The sequence below is a fragment of the Heteronotia binoei genome, chromosome 12 (assembly GCF_032191835.1).
Source record: "Heteronotia binoei isolate CCM8104 ecotype False Entrance Well chromosome 12, APGP_CSIRO_Hbin_v1, whole genome shotgun sequence".
Lineage (NCBI taxonomy): Eukaryota > Metazoa > Chordata > Lepidosauria > Squamata > Gekkonidae > Heteronotia > Heteronotia binoei.
In genome coordinates, this window is record NC_083234.1 from 80,405,274 (window position 1) to 80,426,260 (window position 20,987).

A 20,987-nucleotide genomic window follows, 5' to 3' on the forward strand; every position below is an offset into this window, starting at 1 on the left:
AGCCCTCCTTCCCCCGCAAGCAGCCTCAGGGTAGGTTACAACATATAACAACATAATATCCCATTGAAAACATAATGACAAATTTAAAACTCCATCTCAATTTATACTAACAGTCCACCACCAATGGTGCCAATAATTCATCTGCTCCTGAGGGTTCCGTATTTCTGTGCAGGTGGGTATATAGCAGATACCTGGGGATGGGGGGGGGGGGGAATAGTCAGAAAACAGGACAGAACCAAATAGGACAGAGGGAGCCCAATACAATTTGGATTTCCACAGGGCTCACTTTGTAGCAGGAGCTCCTTTGCATATTAGGCCACACACTAGACTTCCCAATCCCCAGGTCCCACAGGGGGATCCCCCGGTTTTACAGGCTTCCCCCCTCCCCCAGCCAGCTGGCTGGTGGGGAAAGCCCCACCCCCAGAGCCATCATGCACCTCCACGAACGATTCCCATAGGGAATGATGGGGAATTGATCCGCGGGTATCGAGGGCTCTGGGGGGGCTGTTTTTTGAGATAGAGGCACCAAATTTTCAGTATAGCATCTAGTGCCTCTCCCCAAAATACCTCCCAAGTTTCAAAAAGATTGGACTAGGGGGTCCAATTATATGAGCCCCAAAAGAAGGTGCCCCTATCCTTCATTATTTCCTATGGAAGGAAGGCATTTAAAAATTTGTGCAGTCCCTTTAAATGTGATGGCCAGAACTCCCTTGAAGTTCAATTATGCTTGTCACATCCTTGCTCTTGGCTCCGCCCCCAATGTCTCCTGGCTCCACCCCCAAAGTCCCCAGATATTTCTTAAATTGGACTTGGCAACCCTACCACACACCCCTGATGTAATAATAATAATAATAATAATAATTTTTATTTGTATCCCGCCCTCCCCACCTAGGCAGGCTCAGGGCGGCTAACAACATTTCATAAAACATACAATAATAAATAAAACCTTTAAATTTAACAATATAAGAACTTTAAGTTTAACAACATTAAAAACCAGTCAATACAATTAAAATAACTTTGTCTGACAGTGCCGATGGTGTTTGACGCTAGTTCTGTCAGTTTATACAATCTATACAGTTTACACAGTGGTATAAGTCTTTAATTAGAACCGCATTAGCGGATCCTTAGTTAACAGCCTTCTTCAGCAGTCCGAATATGCAAGTTTAAAGAGGGTAGTCTTGCAGGCCCTGCGGAACTGATCAAGGTTCTGCAGGGCCCGCACCTCCTCAGGGAGCTGGTTCCATAGGGCAGGGGCCGCGATTGAAAAGGCCCGTGCTCTGGTGTTCTGAAGTTTGATCTCTTTCGGCCCAGGGATAGTCATTAGATTTTTCCCGACTGACCTCAGTGCTCTTTGGGGTTCATATGGGGAAAGACGGTCCCTCAGGTAGGCAGGTCCTCGGCCATATAAGGCTTTAAAGGTAATGACCAACACTTTGTACTGGACCCGGTATATAATCGGCAGCCAGTGCAGTTCACGTAGCCCCGGCCGTATATGTTCCCATGTAGCCAATCCTCCAAGAGCTGGCAGTAGGCTTGTTTATGTACTCCTGGATTCAGACGCCCAGAAAGACAGTTGGAATGCGGCAGAAGAATTTGCTACCACTTCCACTGTTTGATCTGTCTCAGAGACATCGAGGACAGGGTGAGCTTGGGAGTGGGACAGGCAGCAGCTGTGCCTGTCTGAACTTGCTTTTTAAGTCCACCTGGGGGCCATGCTTATGTCAGCTCAAATCGGCTGTCTGGATTCAACCTGCAAACTCCTTTGGAATTCTGACACAATTTTGTAGGCGCAACCACGGAATGGCTGCCAAAAGAGAGAAGAAGAAAAGAAGAGAAGGCAATTGGATTTATACCCCTCCTTTCACTAGGAGTCTCAGAACAGCTTACAATCTCCTTTCCCTTCCCCTCCCCGCAACAGACACCCTGTGAGGTAGGTGGGTTTAAGAGAGCTCTTTTGAGAACTGCTCTGAAAGAGCTGTGACCAGCCCAAGGTCACACCAGCAGGTGCATGTGGAGGAGTGGGGAATCAAACCCAGTTCTCCCAGATTAGAGTCCGTGCACTTAACCACTGCACCAAACTGGCTCTCAAAAGAGGCAGAGCCAGCCACAAAATGACTGCTGCAGGAGGCGGAACCACACATGGATTCTTCTGCCATCTTTTTTTTGGAAGCAATTGATCGCTTAATCCAGAGACAGCAGAATTAGTCAGGTAGACTGAAACACAACAGAAATCATGCAATGGACAGCCTCCTCTGTGGATGCCTGTTTTAGGCTCATAGGATCCTGCACTTAATTAATGTATTTCTTGTAGCATGCCAGCAATTCTCTTGCAGCACAAAGATCAGGAGCGACTGGGTTCGAATGAAAGAGGGACCACTGTTTTGGAAATGGTGAGGAGGGGCGTAGGTGTGGAATGGATGTCTCACATAAACTGCTTAGCAGATTTCCAATTGAGCCATCTCAGATTTCTACTTATAATGAAAATTCAGGAAGGCATGGAAATGCAAAAAATTGTCTATCCAGAAAAGATAACTGCAATTTTAGGGGAGGATAATGCCTTGCTAATGGACTTCTGTGGTTTCAATACTGGCAGCTTGCAACACAGAATTTGTTGTGGCCTGACAGCTGTTGGTAAAAGTCTGGGTTGTCGAGTCCAATTAAAAAAATATCTGGGAACTTTGGGGTTGAGCCAGTAAACTTTAAGGATGGAGCCAAGAGACATTGGGGTGAAGCCAGAAGCAAGGTTGTGACAAGCATAATTGAACTCTAAAGGGAGTTCTGGCCATCACATTTAAAGGGACTGCACACCTTTTAAATGCCTTCCCCCCATTGGAAATAATGAAGGATACGGGAACCTCCTTTGGGGGCTCATAGAATTGGACCCCCTGGTCCAATACTTTTGAAACTTGGAGGAAGTTTTAAGGAAAGGCATTGGATTCTATGCTGAAAGTTTGGTGCTTCTACCTCAAAAAACGGACCTTCCCAGAACAGGCCTGTAGCCAGAAAATTTTGGATGGAGGGGCCCAGGAGATAAAAAATTTGGTGAGGGGGCCATGGGGTTTGGCTACTTCTTCCCTCCAGCGACCAGCCCGCCCGGCCCCAGCATCTCTCCTGCTCTGTTTCTCACTGTTGCTCTCTCCTTCGCTGTTGCTCTCTTCCTCGCTATCACTCTCTCTTGCTCTTGCTGTCTTGCTCTCTCCCTCGCTGCACTCTCTCTCTCTCTCTGCCTCACTCTCATGCTGTTGCTCTTACTGTTGCTTTCTTGCTCTCCCCCTCACTGTCGCTGTCTCTTGCTCTTGTTGCTCTAGTTGCTCTCTCTTGTGCTAGCTCTCTCTCTCCCTTTTCCTCGAGTCCTACTGGCCAGATTAGAACATATTGGAGACCCTCCAATAGAGGGGCCTTACCGAGGGAAATGGGGTTTTTAAAAAGTGGTGGATGCTGTCCTGTTGCCGTTGGAATATTCCACAGCAGCATTTCCCATTTGCTGGGTCGTGACCCGGCATTGGGTCATGGATGTCTCAATACTGGGTCGCAAGTAAGGTCAGTGCAGCACCGCCATTGCTGGTCTCACTGCAGTGACCTGCTGCACTGATCTTTGAGGTGGGGAGACAGCAAAGGCAGTCCCCAGGCTTCCTTCCCCATTTAAACACTTGGTGGGGTGTTTACATGGGGCGGAGGCAGATCGCCGCCCTCAGGCTTCCCTCCCCATTTAGATTAAAACAATTTTTATTTAGTAACATATGGTAATTATATCCGATACTAATAAAATATTAATAAACACTTAATATCTTCTCCATACATTACTCTTTTTCCTCCTCCCCTCCCCCCTAATCTTGACCCCCGCCGGTACCAATTACTTAAAATACTAATATCAAAAGGTATCCTTAACTTTAAAAGAATCTTAATAATAGAAAGAATATATATATATATATATATATATATATATATATATAATTTTGCAAAGAAATAAAAAACACATTTCTTATATTCTTATAAAACCCCACTCAGTTATTATAGTTCATCTTCTTCTAAAAACTGAATTGATATTCTCAAAAATCACCCAATGTCCTTTTACTGTCCATTCTTTTTCTATATATCTTCTGAATTTATCCCAATCCATTTTATAATAATATAATAATAAAATTTTATTTATATCCCGCCCTCCCCCGCCGAAGCAGGCTCAGGGCGGCTAACAACATCCATAAGCAAACAATACAGTGGATAAAAACATTAGATTAACATTATTTAAAACCAGTCAATACTTAATTAAAACATTACTAAATTACTAAATCTGACAGTAACATTGTTGTTTTTGACGCTATCCCTGTCAGTTGACATAATAATAACAATGGTCCCTGAGCCGAACCATTTTGGCGTTTTCCTTTGTTACAAACTATAATTCAGCAGTTCATGAACGCCAGCTTGAAGAGGGTGGTCTTGCAGGCCCTGCGGAACTGATCAAAGTTCCGCAGGGCCTGCACCTCCTCTGGGAGCTGATTCCAAAGGTATGGGGCCGCGGTGGAAAAGGCCCGTGCGCGGGTATTCTGAAGTTTAACTTCTTTTGGCCCAGGGATGGTCAGTTTGTTTTTTCCTACTGACCTCAGTGCTCTCTGGGGCTCGTACGGGGAGAGACGGTCCCTCAGGTAGGTCGGTCCTCGGCCATATAGGGCTTTAAAGGTAATGACCAGCACTTTGTACTGGACCCGGTATACAATCGGCAGCCAGTGCAGTCCGCGTAGCCCCGGCCGTATATGCTCCCATCTTGGGAGACCTAGCAACAGCCTGGCCGCCGCATTCTGCACTAGCTGCAACCTCCGGGTCCGGCACAAAGGCAGCCCCATGTAGAGGGCGTTACAGTAGTCCAGTCTTGAGGTGACCATCGCGTGGATCACTGTTGCTAGGTCCCGACGCTCTAGGAAAGGGGCCAACTGCCTCGCCTGCCTCAGATGGAAAAATGCTGACTTGGCAGTGGCTGTTATCTGGGCCTCCATTGATAGTGAAGGCTCCAGTAAAACACCCAAGCTCTTTACCTGTTGCGCCACCTTCAGCAGCGCCCCGTCGAAGGCCGAGAGAGATATTTCCTTCCCCAGAGCGCCATGACCCACACAGAGCGCCACGACCCACTTAAATCCTTCTAAGTCATAATCTTTTAAGATTCTTGTAAGTCTATCCATTTCACTCCATGACATAACTTTTACAATCCAGTCCAATTTTTCTGGTATTTTATCTTGCTTCCATAACTGTGCATACAATGTCCTAGCAGCTGAAAGCAAGTACCATATTACAGTTCTATCTTCTTTTGGAAATTTCTCCATTTGTAATCCCAATAGGAAAGTCTCTAGAGCTCTCTTAAATTTATATCCCAAGATTCTAGAAATTTCTTGTTGGATCATTTGCCAAAACTGTTTTGCTCTTTCACAAGTCCACCACATATGGTAGAAAGAACCTTCATGTTTTTTACATTTCCAACATCTATCCGGCATCTTATTATTCATTTTTGCCAACTTTTTAGGAGTCATATACCATCCATACATCATTTTAAAACAGTTTTCTTTAATACTATAACATGTTGAGATTTTCATAGAGTTCTTCCATAAGTATTCCCATGTTTCCATCTGTATTTCTTTATTTACATTAATTGCCCATTTTATCATTTGAGATTTTACTACTTCATCTTCAGTGGACCAGTTCAATAATACTTTATATAGTTTTGAAATCAACTTGTCATTATCGCCAAGCAGAACTTTTTCTAATTCAGTTTGCTCCTTCCTTATTCCTTCATTTTTAATATCGTTCTCCACCAAGCTCTTTATTTGTTGCATTTGAAACCAATCATACTTATTATTCAATTCTTCAGCTGTTTTCAACTCTATCTTTCCACCTTGTATTTTTAATAATTGATTATATGACAACCATTTTGATTCACCTGTCAGCCGATATTTTAATTACTTCTGCTGGCACTATCCACAACGGCTTCCTCTCATCTCCATATTTTCTATATTTCATCCATGTATTTAACAAATTACTTCTTATATAGTGGTGAAAGAAAAATCCATCCATCTCCCCCCCCCCCCCCATAATACATATAAGCATGCCAACCAAATATATTTCCATGGCCTTCTGTCAAGTCGACGGATTCAAGAATGAGTCAAAGTTGATACTAAGTTCCCATTTATTGATAACCGGTACTCTGGCGCAAGCCTCTAGCTTGCTAAGAATGAAACCAATGGGGGGCGTGGCGTCGCACGCATAGGGAATGGACGCCTGAAAACAGAGCTCCTTACTTACCCCTGCCAAATCCACTTAAGCAAGCGCCCAGCGTTGTTTGTTTTCTTTTTTTTCTTTAATTAGTATGGGAACAGTAGATGGTCAAAAATCCAGATCAAAAAGAAACTCAAGGAACTCTGTTAAAGACTATTTTCCCAAAAAGCCTAAGGCTAAGGCCTCAGGAAAAGCAAGCAGCCCTGCAAGCAAGATGGCGTCGGGAGAAGGGGAAAACACAGCAGCAGACCTAGCTTCATTTCGTTCTGAGGTAATGGAGGCTTTTCAAAAACTGGAAAAAAATATGACTGACAAAATATCTGCCATGATCCAGCCCCTTTCTGCTCAGTTGGAGGGTTTCAAAACGTCCTTAGAGAAGGTGGCAGAGACTGCAGATTCTGCTTTTAACATGGCATGTGCTGTGCAGGAGGACACTCAGTATTTTTATAAAAGAGATGAATGGGCCACTGATAAAATTATTGCACTTGAGAACCAACTGAAAATGGGGAATGTTAAAATTCGCGGGCTCCCCGAGAACTCTGCCTCTCCCTCTGACCTAAAATCTCTTATAGCCTCCTGGCTATCAAAGGCATTGGGTTTTTCTGAATCTGATCTTTGTGCCCTGGAGGCTGCATATAGAATTGGCCCTTTGCGCACACAGAAAACTTCGTTGCCTAGGGACATTTTAGTCCGTTTCTCTTCTGCCTCAGTTAAATCCAAGCTGCTGCAAAAAGCCCGGGCTATAAATCCACTTCTGCTAGAAGATTACAACATCCAAATTCTACAGGATTTGTCTTCTGAAACCTTGCAAAGGCGGAAAATTTTGAAGCCAATTATTGAAATCCTGAACAGGGAAAACATCAGATATCGATGGGTTGCTTCGTACAAGCTGCAAGTTACTGTACAGGATCGGTCGTTTGTCGCTGGAGGCCTTGACTCAGGCCTAAGCATGCTGAGAGATTTGAATCTTCCTGTTCCCACCGGCCTTATAGAAGCAAGCTCACATGTTCACTCAATAACTTCAGACACTAGATGGCGTCGTGTGCCTATGAACCGTCCTGATCGGCCTGTTTCTCCTAGAAGCTAAACGCTGGAACTGTTGCTATGCAGAAATCTTCCCTTTTTTGTGTGGATTCTTGACGTCCCCCCCCCCCTTTTTTTTTTTCCTGACATATAAGCTTTGCCTACTGAACTGCTGACTTATAAGCTTTGCCTACGTGTAACTCTGTCACGGCTTAGAAATATGCTGATGATTGTTTCGTGCCTATGAAGCAATGTTTATATACGAAATTGGGGGGTCCCCCCCCTTTTTTTTTTGGTTATTTATATCTTTTGAACACAATGTTATGAATGTGAGGGAGTTATTAATTCAAATCAACTCATTAAAGGAAATCTTCTTGGTTGATTGGGTATGCATGATTGGAAGAATGGGGTGACTTGGAATATATGGTTTGAGTAGGAGCTGGAATGGGGAGGCTGGGTGTTGAGTGAGGGAGTGGGAGAGAGGGAGGGAGAGAGAGTGAGTGAGGGGGGGTAGATCAGAGTGAGAAACTTGAATAGTATGATTAGGGTTTTATATCAATATATTTCTTTCTACTATGAGTTAATGAATTGTCAGGACCTTTTCCCTTCCTGTGTGAATTGTTGAATGGAAATGAATCTGTGAGACAGAGGGTGGGTAGGGAATGTATGTGTGTGTCAGTTTGTGCCTTATGCTACTATGAAGGTTTGGAAACTTGTTTCCCTCACCATCATATCTCCCTACATAGGCTTATAAGTGGCTGAAGGATAGTTGGTGGGGAGTGTTTGGGGAGACCAGTATTTAATAGCGTTCATAGTTCTGTTTAAAGTTTCATTGTATTTTTATCATAGTGTCTTAAGTCTTACAATAACTTTGTGATCGAGATCTGATGCTGTTACACATGGTATATTAGTTTGCCTGTAATTATCTTTAATTCACTAACCTGAGTTGGTAAAAGGCACAGGTTTTATTATATGTGGCTTTCTAGGCATTTTAGCCTTGACTCGATCAGCTTTGTTTGGCCTTTCATTATAAACTTTCTATACATTCGGCTCTGTTATTCTGTTTATAAATTTTATTTTTGCTGGGTTGATAGTGTTAAATATAAGCATTTTTGGCAGAGAGGGAGAATGGAGAACTTCAGTTTTTTTTAATTAGCTCCATTTGGTAGTTGTTGCTAGTTGTGTGGTGTCTTCAGTAACGAAGACTTCCGCTTCAAATTTATCCTTTTAAGTAAATAGTTGTTGTTTTCCCAAGTTTGGGTTAACAGAGTTGGAGGGTGAGTTAGTGGCTAGTGTCTGTTAATGCTAGACCACTGGTGTTGGTTATGGTTTTTTGTTTGTGTTACGGGCAGCATAACTGTATTGAATTATTATGGATTTAGTTGGAAGTTTTTTAAAGCCTTTGATCTGAAATCTGTCCTCATACCTTTGAAATTTGATCTACAGGATTCGCCTCTAGCTATCCTGGTGGCACCTGGGTTCAAAGCTATGAATTGCAATAATTTTGATAACCTTGGTTATTTCCTCTTTCAATTATGGCAGAGTGCCACTTGAAATTTCTATCTCTAAACTGTAATGGGCTAAATAATTTAATTAAGAAAAAACGGGTTGCCTCTGCCATCTCTCATCAGAAACCAGATATAGTTTTTTTGCAAGAAACTCACCTTAAGGGTAACCAGCCCAAGGTCTTCCAGTCAAAAATTTTTGCTCATCAATTTCAAGCTTACGGGTCCTCCAAAGCAAGAGGTGTGGCCATCTTAATAGGTAAATCAGTCCAATTCACTTTTGAAAATTCCTCAATTGACCCTAGGGGTCGGTATATTTTTATCAATGGGGTCTTTAATGGTAGCCCTTATACTCTGGCATCGGTGTATGCTCCAAATGATGGACAAATTGCATTTATTAAAGATACGTTGTCACAACTTCAAACTTTTCATAAAGGGCCCATTATTTTGGGAGGAGATCTCAACTATGTTGTCAATCCTTCTTTAGATAGATCTCAAAAAAGCCTGCTACCTCTATCTGCCAATAAATGGTCTCAATCAAAAGATTCGAATGGCCAAAATGATTTAGCTCAAATCTTTCAATCCTATAATCTGTCAGACATTTGGAGAAGCAGGCATCCAAAAGAAAGAGACTATACCTTCTTTTCTTCTCGTCATCAAACTTATTCCAGAATAGATTTTCTTTTAGTTTCGGATTCTATTTCTAACCTTTTTTTTAAAGTAGACATTGGCCCAATGATTTGGTCTGATCATGCATGGTTGGAAGGTTATATGTCAGGAATCACTGAAAGATCTTTTTCTTTTAATTGGAGATTGGATAGTAAACTTCTGTCTATGAAATCGGTTACAGATTCCATTGAAAAAGACATTAAAGAATTTTTTCAATTCAATACTGAGTGTGGAGTACCTCAGCATATAGTTTGGGACTCGTTTAAAGCTGTAATTCGTGGCAGATTTTTGGCTATTGCCTCTTCGTATAAAAAAGAAAAAGACAAAATTAGATCAGATTTGGTTGCCAACATTACCAAATTGGAAGAGAAATTTAAAAAATTTGGTAGCAAAAAAACTTATTCAAAACTTCTTATAGAAAGGAAAAAATTAGAATCTTTTGACGTCTCCAAGATTCAAAAACAAATAGCTTATATAAAACAAAAATATTGGTTTCGAACTCCTCAATCCCTTAAACTCCTATCATGGAAGGTTAAAAAGAGAATATCCTCAATGGCTATTTCTTCCATTCGTTCTAAATCCGGTACCTTGAAACATTCCACTAAGGATATTGTAGGAGTTTTTAAAAAATACTATTCATCTCTATATTCCTCCCAGCATCCAGCATCAGACCTTATTTCATCTTTTTTAGACACTCACTCAGTTATTAAGCCTGTTTCTCCTGAGGTTAAATCCCTTTTGGACAAACCTTTTACTGCACTTGAAATACAGGAGACTATCAAGTCTATGAAATCCAATAAATCTCCAGGCCGAGATGGCTTTATACCAGAATTTTATAAATTTTTTAATACTTTGTTGGCTCCCATCTTGGCGGACGCCTGTAATCAGTTTGTACAGTCTGGTTCTTTTCCAGTTACTTGGTCACAGGCAAAAATCATTCTTCTTCCAAAGAAAGACAAAGACTTGCTAGACCCTAGTTCATACAGGCCGATATCGCTCCTTAATTGCGATTACAAGATTTTTACAGCAGCCCTGGTGGCTAGGCTTAATACTTTTATAGGGAACTACATTCATCCTGACCAATCGGGCTTTATCCCACAGCGTGAGTTAACGGACAATACTAGAATGGTCCTTGATGTTATTCAATACTGCCGGAAATTTAATATTGAGTCTTCCTTTATCTTGTCTATTGATTTTGAAAAAGCCTTTGATTCCGTTGAAGTTCCTTATCTTACAACCTTACTGCAGAAAATGAATTTTGGCCCGAATTTTCTGAAGATAATCCATTCTTTATATAAGTCGCCTTCTGCTATTCTTTCTATTAATAATTTGGATTCTGAAGAATTTAATCTTTTCAGAGGGACGAGGCAAGGTTGCCCCTTGTCTCCTCTGCTTTTTGCAATCGCAATTGAACCTCTTGCTAATGCTATCCGTAATACCAATATTATTGCTGGTATCCCTATTAGAAAGAAACAAATTAAGGTGTCTTTGTTTGCAGATGACCTAGTGCTTTTTGTTACAAAACCTAAGACTTCTTTACCAGCTGTCTTTGATTTATTATCTGTATTTTCTTCTATCTCGGGTCTTCGAGTAAACCCATCTAAAACCATTCTTTATCCCATCACAATTTCAGATGCTCTCCAAGATTCCATCTACTCAAATTATCACTTCAAAAAAATGGATAGATATTGGACATATTTGGGGATCAATATACCTTTAAAATTGGGAGATATTTTTAAAGTCAATCATCATTTATTGATTAAGGACATTCTTACTATGCAAAAGAATAAAAATTCTTCACTCATTCCCTGGAATGAAAAAATTCAGATTATTAAATCTTTTATTTTTCCCAAATTTCTGTTTTTATTTCGAGCCATTCCTATTCTTATTCCTGAGGACGTATTTGTGGGTTGGCGTCGTTCGTTCTTAAGATACATTTGGAACAAGGGCTTATCTAGAATAGGGTATGCAACTCTTATTCGTTCTAAATCCTCAGGTGGTCTGGCTCTTCCGGATCTGCATAAATTTTATGAAGCTGCCATTTTAGGAGGCCTTGTCAGATACCATGATGCTGATTTAAATTCAGGCTGGAAGGTCCTAGAAGATACCTATCTAAATAACAAATCGTTTCAATCTACATTATGGGAATTTCCAAAGAAGAGACCTCCTAATATCTCCTCCAACCTTTTCCTTAAAGCCATTTTTCAGATTTGGGACAAACGCCGCCTCTTTTTAGCCCCTCCTATGTCTCCACTATCTCATTTTATGGATGTTTCTTGGTTTCAACCGGGGTTTTTTTACAAGTCTTTTCCAATTTGGAAAAAATATAATCTTTATAGGTTTGTGGATATTTTGTCCAATGGAAAAGTGCTCGACAAAAAATCTTTAGAAGAGAAAACTGGTGGGACAAAAATCCCATGGTTTGAATACTTGCAAATTAACAACTTGGTGACATCACTCTCAAAGAAATACAATTTCAATCGACCTCTTACTTTCTTTGAATCCTTGTTACAATCTCCTTTTTTAAAGCGGAAGGGACTGATTTCATTTATCTATAAGGGTTTGCTAGACATTGATGCTGTTGATTTGTTATCCTATCAAGAAATTTGGCAAAGGAATAGTTCAATTAATTTTCAGGAGGATGTTTGGCAACAAATCTGGTCATCTCCTTCGTTTGTTTCAAAATCATTGAATATACAATTACAAACTCAAAAAATTTTGTTCCGGTGGTATTTAACACCTCAGAGATTAAGCCATATGGCGATAAATCAATCCTCCAAATGTTGGAAAAATTGTGGAGAGGTGGGCACATTTATACACTGCTGGTGGTCTTGCCCGAGGGTGCAGTCGTTTTGGGCAGTAATTGTGGCAAAAATCAAGGATATCACGGGCTATAGTTTACCCTTAAGATTGGAACTCATTTTGCTTGACTGTTGGAAAGGTATTTCTATTACTTCTCTCAATAAATCCCTGATATCCCTTTTACTAGCTGCTGCTAAAATGGTGTTAGCCCAATTTTGGAAATCTCCCAATATTCCTCCAGTTAAAGCCTGGTATGCTAAAATCTGGGAGGTCTATGCTATGGACAAGATAGCAGATAGTTTATGCAATATAAATAATTCAGAAGGTAACGATTCTCTGATGTACAAGTGGCTTCCATTTCTTAAATTTTCTTTTAGTCCTGTAGATCAGATGCGTACATGTATTCCTGGTAGATATTATGACATTATTAATTTGATGTAATTAACATATGGACAGAGTACTTATTTTTTAATTCAGCTGCCAAGTATGTATGTATGTGTGAATGTATGTATGTGTTGTTTTGTTTGTATTTTGTGTATATATATATATTCTGTTTTCTGCTGGTATGCTATGCTTATACACAAAGAATGATTGCAGATACAGTCATTGATTGCTTTATTTGTATGTTTACTAAATTCAATAAAAAAGTTTTTGGACATTAAAAAAAAAAAAAAAAAAAAAAAAGAATGAAACCAATACAGTGATACATGGGTTTTAAGGTACACTTCAAAACATTCCTATGGGGGGGGGGTTTACAGGAGGAAACATTCACACGCAACTACTAGATACTTCCTCAGACCATAGCTAGCAAATGCTCTTGAATTGTTATGCAAGGCTTCCTCCCACCTCAGGCCCTGAGAAGGCGCCGGCTAGTTCCTTCACCCCAGTTACAAATCAAAATAAGAAAAGGGGGGAAGGGGAGCAACTAAGGTAGAACATTAATAGCAGTAGATCCATTAAGATTTTAACAGGGCCTATTGCTTAGGCCATGATCCCCCCAGTCTTAAGTCGTTATTAGTCGATCTTGAGACCTTCCAATGCTAAAAGTTTTCTGTTCAACAACGTCGCCCATTATTTTATCCATACTAAACATACTGCTTCGTGGTATAACTTTAAGTCTGGTAATTGAAATCCTCCTCTTTCTTTTGCATCTGTTAAGATTTTCATTTTTATTCTTGGTTTCTTCCCAGCCCATACAAACTCTGAAATTTTTCTTTGCCATTTATTAAATTGTTTACTGTTTTTCACTATCGGAATTGTTTGAAACAAATACATAATTCTTGGTAGAATGTTAATTTTTATTGCAGCTATTCTTCCAAGCAATGACAAGTTAAGTTTATTCCATTTTAACATATCTTCATTCATTTTATGCCATAGCTTTTCATAATTGTTTTTATATAAATCGATATTTTTCATTGTAATCTCCACACCCAGATATTTTACTTTAGAGGTAACTTCACATCCCATTAGCTTCTGCAATTCTTTTTACTCATTTGCATGTTTTTGCATTAAAATTTTGACTTCTCTTTATTAGTGTAAAATTCTACCATTTCTCCATATTCTTGTATCTTACCTAATAATAATGGCATTACTTGTATAGGATTTTAATAATAATAATAGTAATAAAATGTTATTTGTATCCCACCCTCCCCGCTGAGGCGGGCTCAGGGCGGCTAACAACATTTCATAAAAATTATACAGAGTTTAAAATCACATTAGCTTCAAAACATTCCAATTAATCGAGTATTATACAAGTTTCCAGGTGCTAATTCCATTTATAAATGATAATAGCGAAAGTCACCCAACAGCGGTCTCTCAGCCAGCAAAGGCCATCCTGAAAAGGGTGGTCTTGCAGGCCCTGCGGAACTGGTCAAGGCACCGCAGGGCTCGCACTTCTTCCGGGAGCTGGTTCCATAATTGTGGAGCTGCGATGGAGAAGGCCTGTGTACGGGTGTGTTGGAGTTTGGCCTCCTTTGGTCCAAGGATAGTCAGCTGGTTCTTCCCTGCTGACCTCAGTGCTCTCTGGGGTTCGTATGGGGAGAGACGGTCCCTCAGGTAAGCAGGTCCTCAGCCATATAGGGCTTTAAAGGTAATAACCAGCACTTTGTAACGAACCCGGTAGGTAACTGTAGGGACACCAGGGGACCTTGTATCGGCCAAGGGACCCATCAAAAACCCCTGGAAACACTTCATTTATAAACATTACATCATCTGCCTTTTAATTTCAAACCTTCTGTTTCTTTATCTTCTTGAATTTGCATCAACAAAATTTCAAGAGTCACTATAAACAACAATGGAGAGACTCCCCCCCCCCCATGGCCCAGTTATTTTTATACTTCTCCTTCATGGCTCACTAAAATTTGGGGGTGGAGTCAGGTGACTTTGAGAGATCTGCCTCCCCCGCCCCCCAATTTAAACACCTGGCTAGGTGTTTAAATGGGGAGGGAAGCCTGGACTTCCGGGGGTTGGAAAATGGCGAGCTGAACTGCTTCTCTGAAGGGGAGCAGACTGGAACTTCTGTTCAGGGTTGAAAAAGGCAATTCAATGCCTACTGCCTACTTTTCAGACAGAGATTAGTCCAAGACATGCTCGGAAAATTCTGAGGAGATTTACTTTGGCCAAAAGGGAGTCCCGAGGGGGGGGCTCCTTTGAGGCTTTGAAGGGTCTCCGGAGAGGAGTTGCATTCCAGTGTCTACAGAGGTTTCCAGAGTCATTCAATTGACTTAAGCTCATCAAGAGCCAAACCCTGGGGCCACGCTCACCCCAAACTGCAATCTTTTAACCCGGAAAACCCTCAATGTCACTATGGTCTGTGCCTTGGCTGTTGAGTCATCGACCAGGAGCTGCTGATACACCTGGACCAAGTCCAGCTTTCCAAAAACCTTGGTGCCAGCCAGCAAAGCCAATATGTGGCTGACCACCAGGACCGGATATGCATGGTCCTGTAGAGCCTTATTAATAGTGCACTAAATATCCCCATTTGGCTTGATTGGTGTAATGATTGATTGGGGTTTCCCAGAGGGGCTCTAACCCCTGCTGGGTTATGAGGCTGTCTAGCTCTGCCTCAATTTTTGGCTTAATCGCAAATGGAACACGCCTCGCCTTCAACCTTATGGGCCGCACAGTTGGATTTAGTTGTAGGGACACCAGGGGACCTTGTATCGGCCAAGGGACCCATCAAAACCCCCTGGGAACACTTTACAGATGTGCATGAAACTGGGAGACTACATCTGTTGCACCCCTATGATTTCTATCCTGATGGGCTCAAACCAGGCCAGTCCAAATAGACTCGTGAGCTTGCACCCCCCCCCCCCATCATCAAGTCCAACATGCCATCAAAGTGCTTGAACTGCACTTGGAAACGGCCCCACCCCTTTGTGTGCACAGGGTTCTTTTGGAAATCTCTCAGGATGAACCTGGCAGGCCAAAACTGGAGGCCTCCCCTGGAGCAAAGCTTCTTAAGGGTTTCCTCTGAAATGATAGATATCGAGGACCCAGAGTCTGAAATGATAGATATCGAGGACCCAGAGTCTGAAATGATAGATATAGAGGACCCAGAGCAAGGGGCTCCATCAATCCATACTGTGACCTTCATTTTGTTGGAGATGTCTTGGGGCAAATTCAGCACCTGGAGATGGTTCAGGGAGGTGGTGTGCAGCTCTGCCAATTCTTAGTTGGTTCCTAGATGTCTACGGTTTCCCTTAGCACGGCAGACGTGAGTGATGTGGCCCATATTGCTGCAATTCCTGCACTTGGCGGAACAGGCAGCAACGGCGCTCGTGTGAGGAGCTGCCGGTAGGCTCTCGCAGCGAGACGGACATCGGATCTGATGGGCTTCTTCACCATCAGACGCCTTGGAGGCAGAGGATGTGGTAGCCTCTTGCACAGTGGTCGCTGGATGGTCTCTGTGTGACTGCTCAAACGCGTGGCCTCTCGGAGTGCTTTCTACAGGGTTAGGTCGTCCTGGATAGTGAACTTGTGGCAAAATTTGTCATCCTGGACCCTCACCATGAATTTATCCAGGAGTGCCTCATCCAGGTTCTGGAACTCACAGTTTAGGGCAAGACCTCGTAGCTCAGCCACGTATTTAGCAACCGACTCGGCAGGCTTCTGTTGCCAGGTGTAAAACTTGAGATGGCATGCTATGCAGGTTGGTTGGGGCACCAAATGGTTGGTGAGCTCCCGGATCAGGCTCTCATACGTGACGGCTTCGAGAGTGGTCAGAGCGATGAGGGACTTTACTAATTTCAGGGTCATGATGCCACAAGCACTGAGCAGCAGAGATTTCTTGTCTGCCTCTTCGCCGATCCTGTGGAACAGTGTAGTATTTCAATCTGTCCACCCAGGTTTCCCACAGGTCTGGGTGAGCGGGGTTGAACTCCAGCAGATGCTGTCCTGGAGCAACAGCCACGATCCTAGCTGCAAGTTGCGCATGGGGCACCAGAGCTCGGTGTGTGGTGTATGTGATGTGGCTGAGCAATAGGCTGACTCAACAGGCTCATCGCCAGTGTTAAATACTGGGTTCGATACATCAGAGTGAAACAGGAATCATCCTTTATTTATAACTATGCACTAAGACAATATGGCAGGACCGTGACCCCGCTTATATGCATGTAAAAGAATCACCCCCCAGATGCCCATCCCAAATCACAGCAGTCAAGTTTTGCACTTAGCGTTCTGATCTCGAAATGTATCATAGCGTCTCTAGTGCTCCCACCGCTGCCTGGGTGTGCAAAAGCTTCCCTCCAAACTTCTTATGGGGAGGGGCAGGGCCAGCTGGGAATTCAGGCCTCTCTCTGGCTTCTAAGATTCTAGCAGGTTTTGTTCATGCCCTTTCAGGCCTATATTACATCCACCAGCACCAGCACAGCCACCAACACTTTACAGCAAGCAAGCAAGATAAGATTCTCAGGACCTGGTTTCTGGGCACATTGTGTACTTTCCCTGCGCTCCTGAGGTAATGCTGCATGCTCACAGCTTGCACAGAGTGGACCTGTCTGGTAGCCCCAAAGTATTTTGCTCTTTGATTTTTGTAGAGGAATGGCTGCTGCTCCAACAAACACACCCTGTTCCTTGTCAAGCCAGTGCTTGGGAACTAACTGTCTGTTGCATGTAAACAGGATGAGTAAGAGAAGCTGGTTGGGGGGGGGGCAGGGCTGGTCTGGCAGCTTTCTACTCCTGGAATGACTCGCAAAAATATCTCCTGTTTGGACACCACCCCCCTCCAGTTAGGGAGAGCTCTCAGATTTATTCTGACTGCAGAGGTGCTTCCTCCAGCATTGCGTGGATGAAAATGGGGACACATATCTGTCCTCAGAAGACCCTTGACCTCACACTCAGCACCCCTCCCTGCCCATCTCCTTTTGATGCTGCTACGCAGCACTGAACACTGAATCCCTGGGCATTTATTTGTTTAAAATACTTACAAGTGGCCTTTCTCCAGACCAAGTCAGGACCCATGATCCATGATGGATAGCAAGAAAATAAACTTACAGAGGTGTTGATTTTAAAAGGAAAGGGATTGTTTGCAGAGATGGTGAGAAATGATAACCATGCTATCCTCCACTGTTGCAAAGACTATAAGTGATTCCAGACTAACCACATGGGCTGTGGCAGATGAAACATCCTGAAATACCAGGGTGATCTCTGGTGCCCTGCACCTGATCCAGCCTGCGCATACTCAGAAGTAAGCCCCACTAAATCCATTAGTACTTGCACCTCACCAAAGTGCACATAGGATGGCAACCTTTAGAGTCCCTGGGTGAGTGGGTGTGCTTGTGAGAATGGGGGAGGGGCTGAATCCTGAAGGACAACTCCTGTAGTTTACACAAGGAGAAATATTCCAAAGGCATGCGTGGTCTCCTGATCAGACAAAACCAGGCCAGTGCAGAAGGAGGTTTTAGGAAGCCTGATTTTCAATTTAAGAGCAGGGAGCTCTTAAACAAGAAGGGAGGAGTGGAGAAAAAACCTGGAAGAGGGAACTGTAAGGGAGGACAGATGGGAGTGGCTACCATGCTGCTGACAGATGCGCCTCTCCATTGATCTTCCTTTCCTGCTAATTTGAGAAATCAGCCAGCCTGGACTCTGGAGCCACTTCACATATTTTTCATTTTGCGTGTGCCTTTTAAGACATTAAAAAAGGTAATGCATGAAATAATTTTTAAATGTATTTTTAATCTTAACCTTTCTCTATGGAGCTCAGGACATCTTACAGGGTCTCCTTCCCTGTTATCCTCAGAACAACCCTGTGAGGTAGGCGAGGCTGAAGGAGAGTGATGGACTCGGGGCCACCCGACAAAGCTTCTGTGGTCTCCCAGATCCTCCTCTTAGTGTTATACTTTACAACATGAATGACAGACTTGCTTCCTTCCCAGTATTGCCCCCCACCCCCGTATTTTCTCAGTGAGACTCAATGAGGGTCACACATCATGGAAAGTCAGTACTGATATAGAGAAAGAGACAGGTGAGAAGCACAGTGTAGGTCAGTGCAGTCTACATGAGGAGTCTGTATGAGGCATGATATAAAGTGTGAATACAGTGCAGAAAAATGGCATTAACAGCAGTAGAAAACAATGAAACAACAAGAGCAAACTGCAGCAAACTGATAATGAGTTCTGTACAGAGTTCCATAATTCACAGACCCTTTCCGTTTACAAAGCACTTTCCTGAACTATTCTCTTATAGCAGAGGTCCCCTACCTTTCTAAGCCCATGGGCACCTCTGGAATTCTGACACAGGATGGTAGGAACATGCAAAAAATGACAGCTCTGTAAGGTGGAGGTACCCACCTCCAGGGAGAGCCCAAGTGCAGGAGAGAAGAGAGGCAGTTTTTAAAACATGCACACAAAGGCTTATACTCAGAATCAGAGCTTGAATTCAGCAGGAGCTCACAGGAGCACAGCTCCTGAACCTCCAGCCAGGGTCTGCATGCAGTGGGGAGTTCTTTCCCTGCTGCACACAGATCCTGGGGCATATGCAAATGATACTGAGCTCCTGTACCTTTTTTCCTACAAAATGACCCCTGCTCAGAATCAAACTTTATTGCTCTTAAAGGTGCCACTATACTCAGACTTTGTTCTATGTCTGGACGGTTAGATATTCATGTGAACAGAAAAGGAAATTTCCCCCAGCAGCAGAAAGATGGTTGAGGCTGGATGTGATCTCTGAACTTATCATGCAGAGGTCCTTGATTTCAAGATTTTATATTTGGCTGTTGATATTTGATGCATGATGTGATACACTATTTAGTTTTGCAGCTGATATTTGATAGGCGGCTGTGCATCAGCATTTTTGGTACTTACGAAATGACCGATTAGGAGACTGGATTCGATGCTGTATTCCTCCTGTTTATTTAGGCTCACTTCTTCCCTTTTTTTTGGAAGGTTTTAGTGCTAGTGAGGCATTATGTTGAATTTGGACCTGCAGGAAGAATTGCTGCATTAGGAAGAATTGCTGCTGGCCTGGTGCCCTTGAACCTCTCACTCCCACTCAGCTTAACAAACTTTACAAGAGTAAAATGGGGTAACTTGATCAAATAAATAATTACATAAATAGTAACAATTGTGCTACTGAGTATTTGTGTTTTTTGCTTTGATCTAATCATTTAAAAATAAATTTTTGAAAGATTCTCTCTTCCGTCTTTTCCGGTTTTAAGGATCAGAAAGTTTGGTGTGGTTGTGGTTTTCTTTTTCCACTAATGGTGTTTTTCTTTCTTTACTCTGCAGATTTTTCCACCCAAGTCAATTCTACCTCCCTGAGCTCTCCCACTGGCCGCGGGCCTATGACCACATCTTCCCTCCATCCATCCATCGGGCCTGGCATCGGCTCCTCCTTGGGTTCCCCAAGTCAACTTCACTCACCCATCAACACCCTGAGTTCCCCCCTCAATGGCATGGGGCCTCCTTTCTCAGTCATCAGTTCCCCAATGGGGCCTCACTCGATGTCTGGACCATCTACCCCAAGCATTGGCTTTGGAACTGGCAGCCCACAGGTGAGTGGCTTGGGGGGGGCAGTTCTGCAGTGGCCTCAAACACATCCCCAGGGGATGCACTGAAATGATTGGAGGGCAAGAATGCCATAGCATGAGGGTCGAGAGGGAACAGGGCACCGTGCTGAGGATAAGGAGAATGCGCCCTCAGAAGGGACCTCTTCTTCAGTTGGTGAGCGGAAATCCTTTTGCACCAAGGAACTATCCCAGGGCAGGGAGAGAGGGGGGTGGTCTCTCTCTATGAGGAGCATATGGACTATGAGGAGCATATTGCAAAAAACATAAAGACCAACAATAAAAATTTCTTCAAATATATTAGAAGCGGGAAACCAGCCAGGGAGGCAGTGAGGCCCTTGGATGACCAAGGGGTAAAAGGATTACTGAAGGAGGATAGGGAAATGGCTGAGAAGCTGAATGCATTTTTTGCCTCAGTCTTCACTGTGGAAGATGAGAAGTGTTTGCCTGCTCCAGAACCACTAATTTTGGAAGTGGTGTTGAAAGACCTGAGTCAGAGTGAGGTGACAAGAGAGGAGGTCCTACAACTGATTGACGAATTCAAAACTAATGTCACCAGGTCCGGATGGCATACATCCAAGAATTCTGAAAGAACTCAAAGCTGAACGTGTGGATCTTCTGACAAATATATGTAATCTTTCATTGAAATCTGCCTCCGTTCCTGAGGACTGGAAGGTAGCAAATGTCACCCCCATCTTTAAAAAGGGTTCCAGAGGAGATCCAGG

General features: G+C 42.9%; 1 protein-coding gene across 3 annotated transcripts in view; it reads left to right on the forward strand.

The window, feature by feature from the left end:
* The window catches only part of RXRA (retinoid X receptor alpha), a 288,115-nt gene that overhangs the window by 179,194 nt on the left and 87,934 nt on the right, over positions 1 to 20,987 (forward strand). For all 3 annotated transcript variants that reach the window (XM_060250971.1, XM_060250972.1, XM_060250973.1), the window contains exon 2: positions 19,985 to 20,250. In XM_060250971.1, the coding sequence (XP_060106954.1) occupies positions 19,985 to 20,250 (266 nt within the window). The remainder of the gene's footprint in view (positions 1 to 19,984; positions 20,251 to 20,987) is intronic.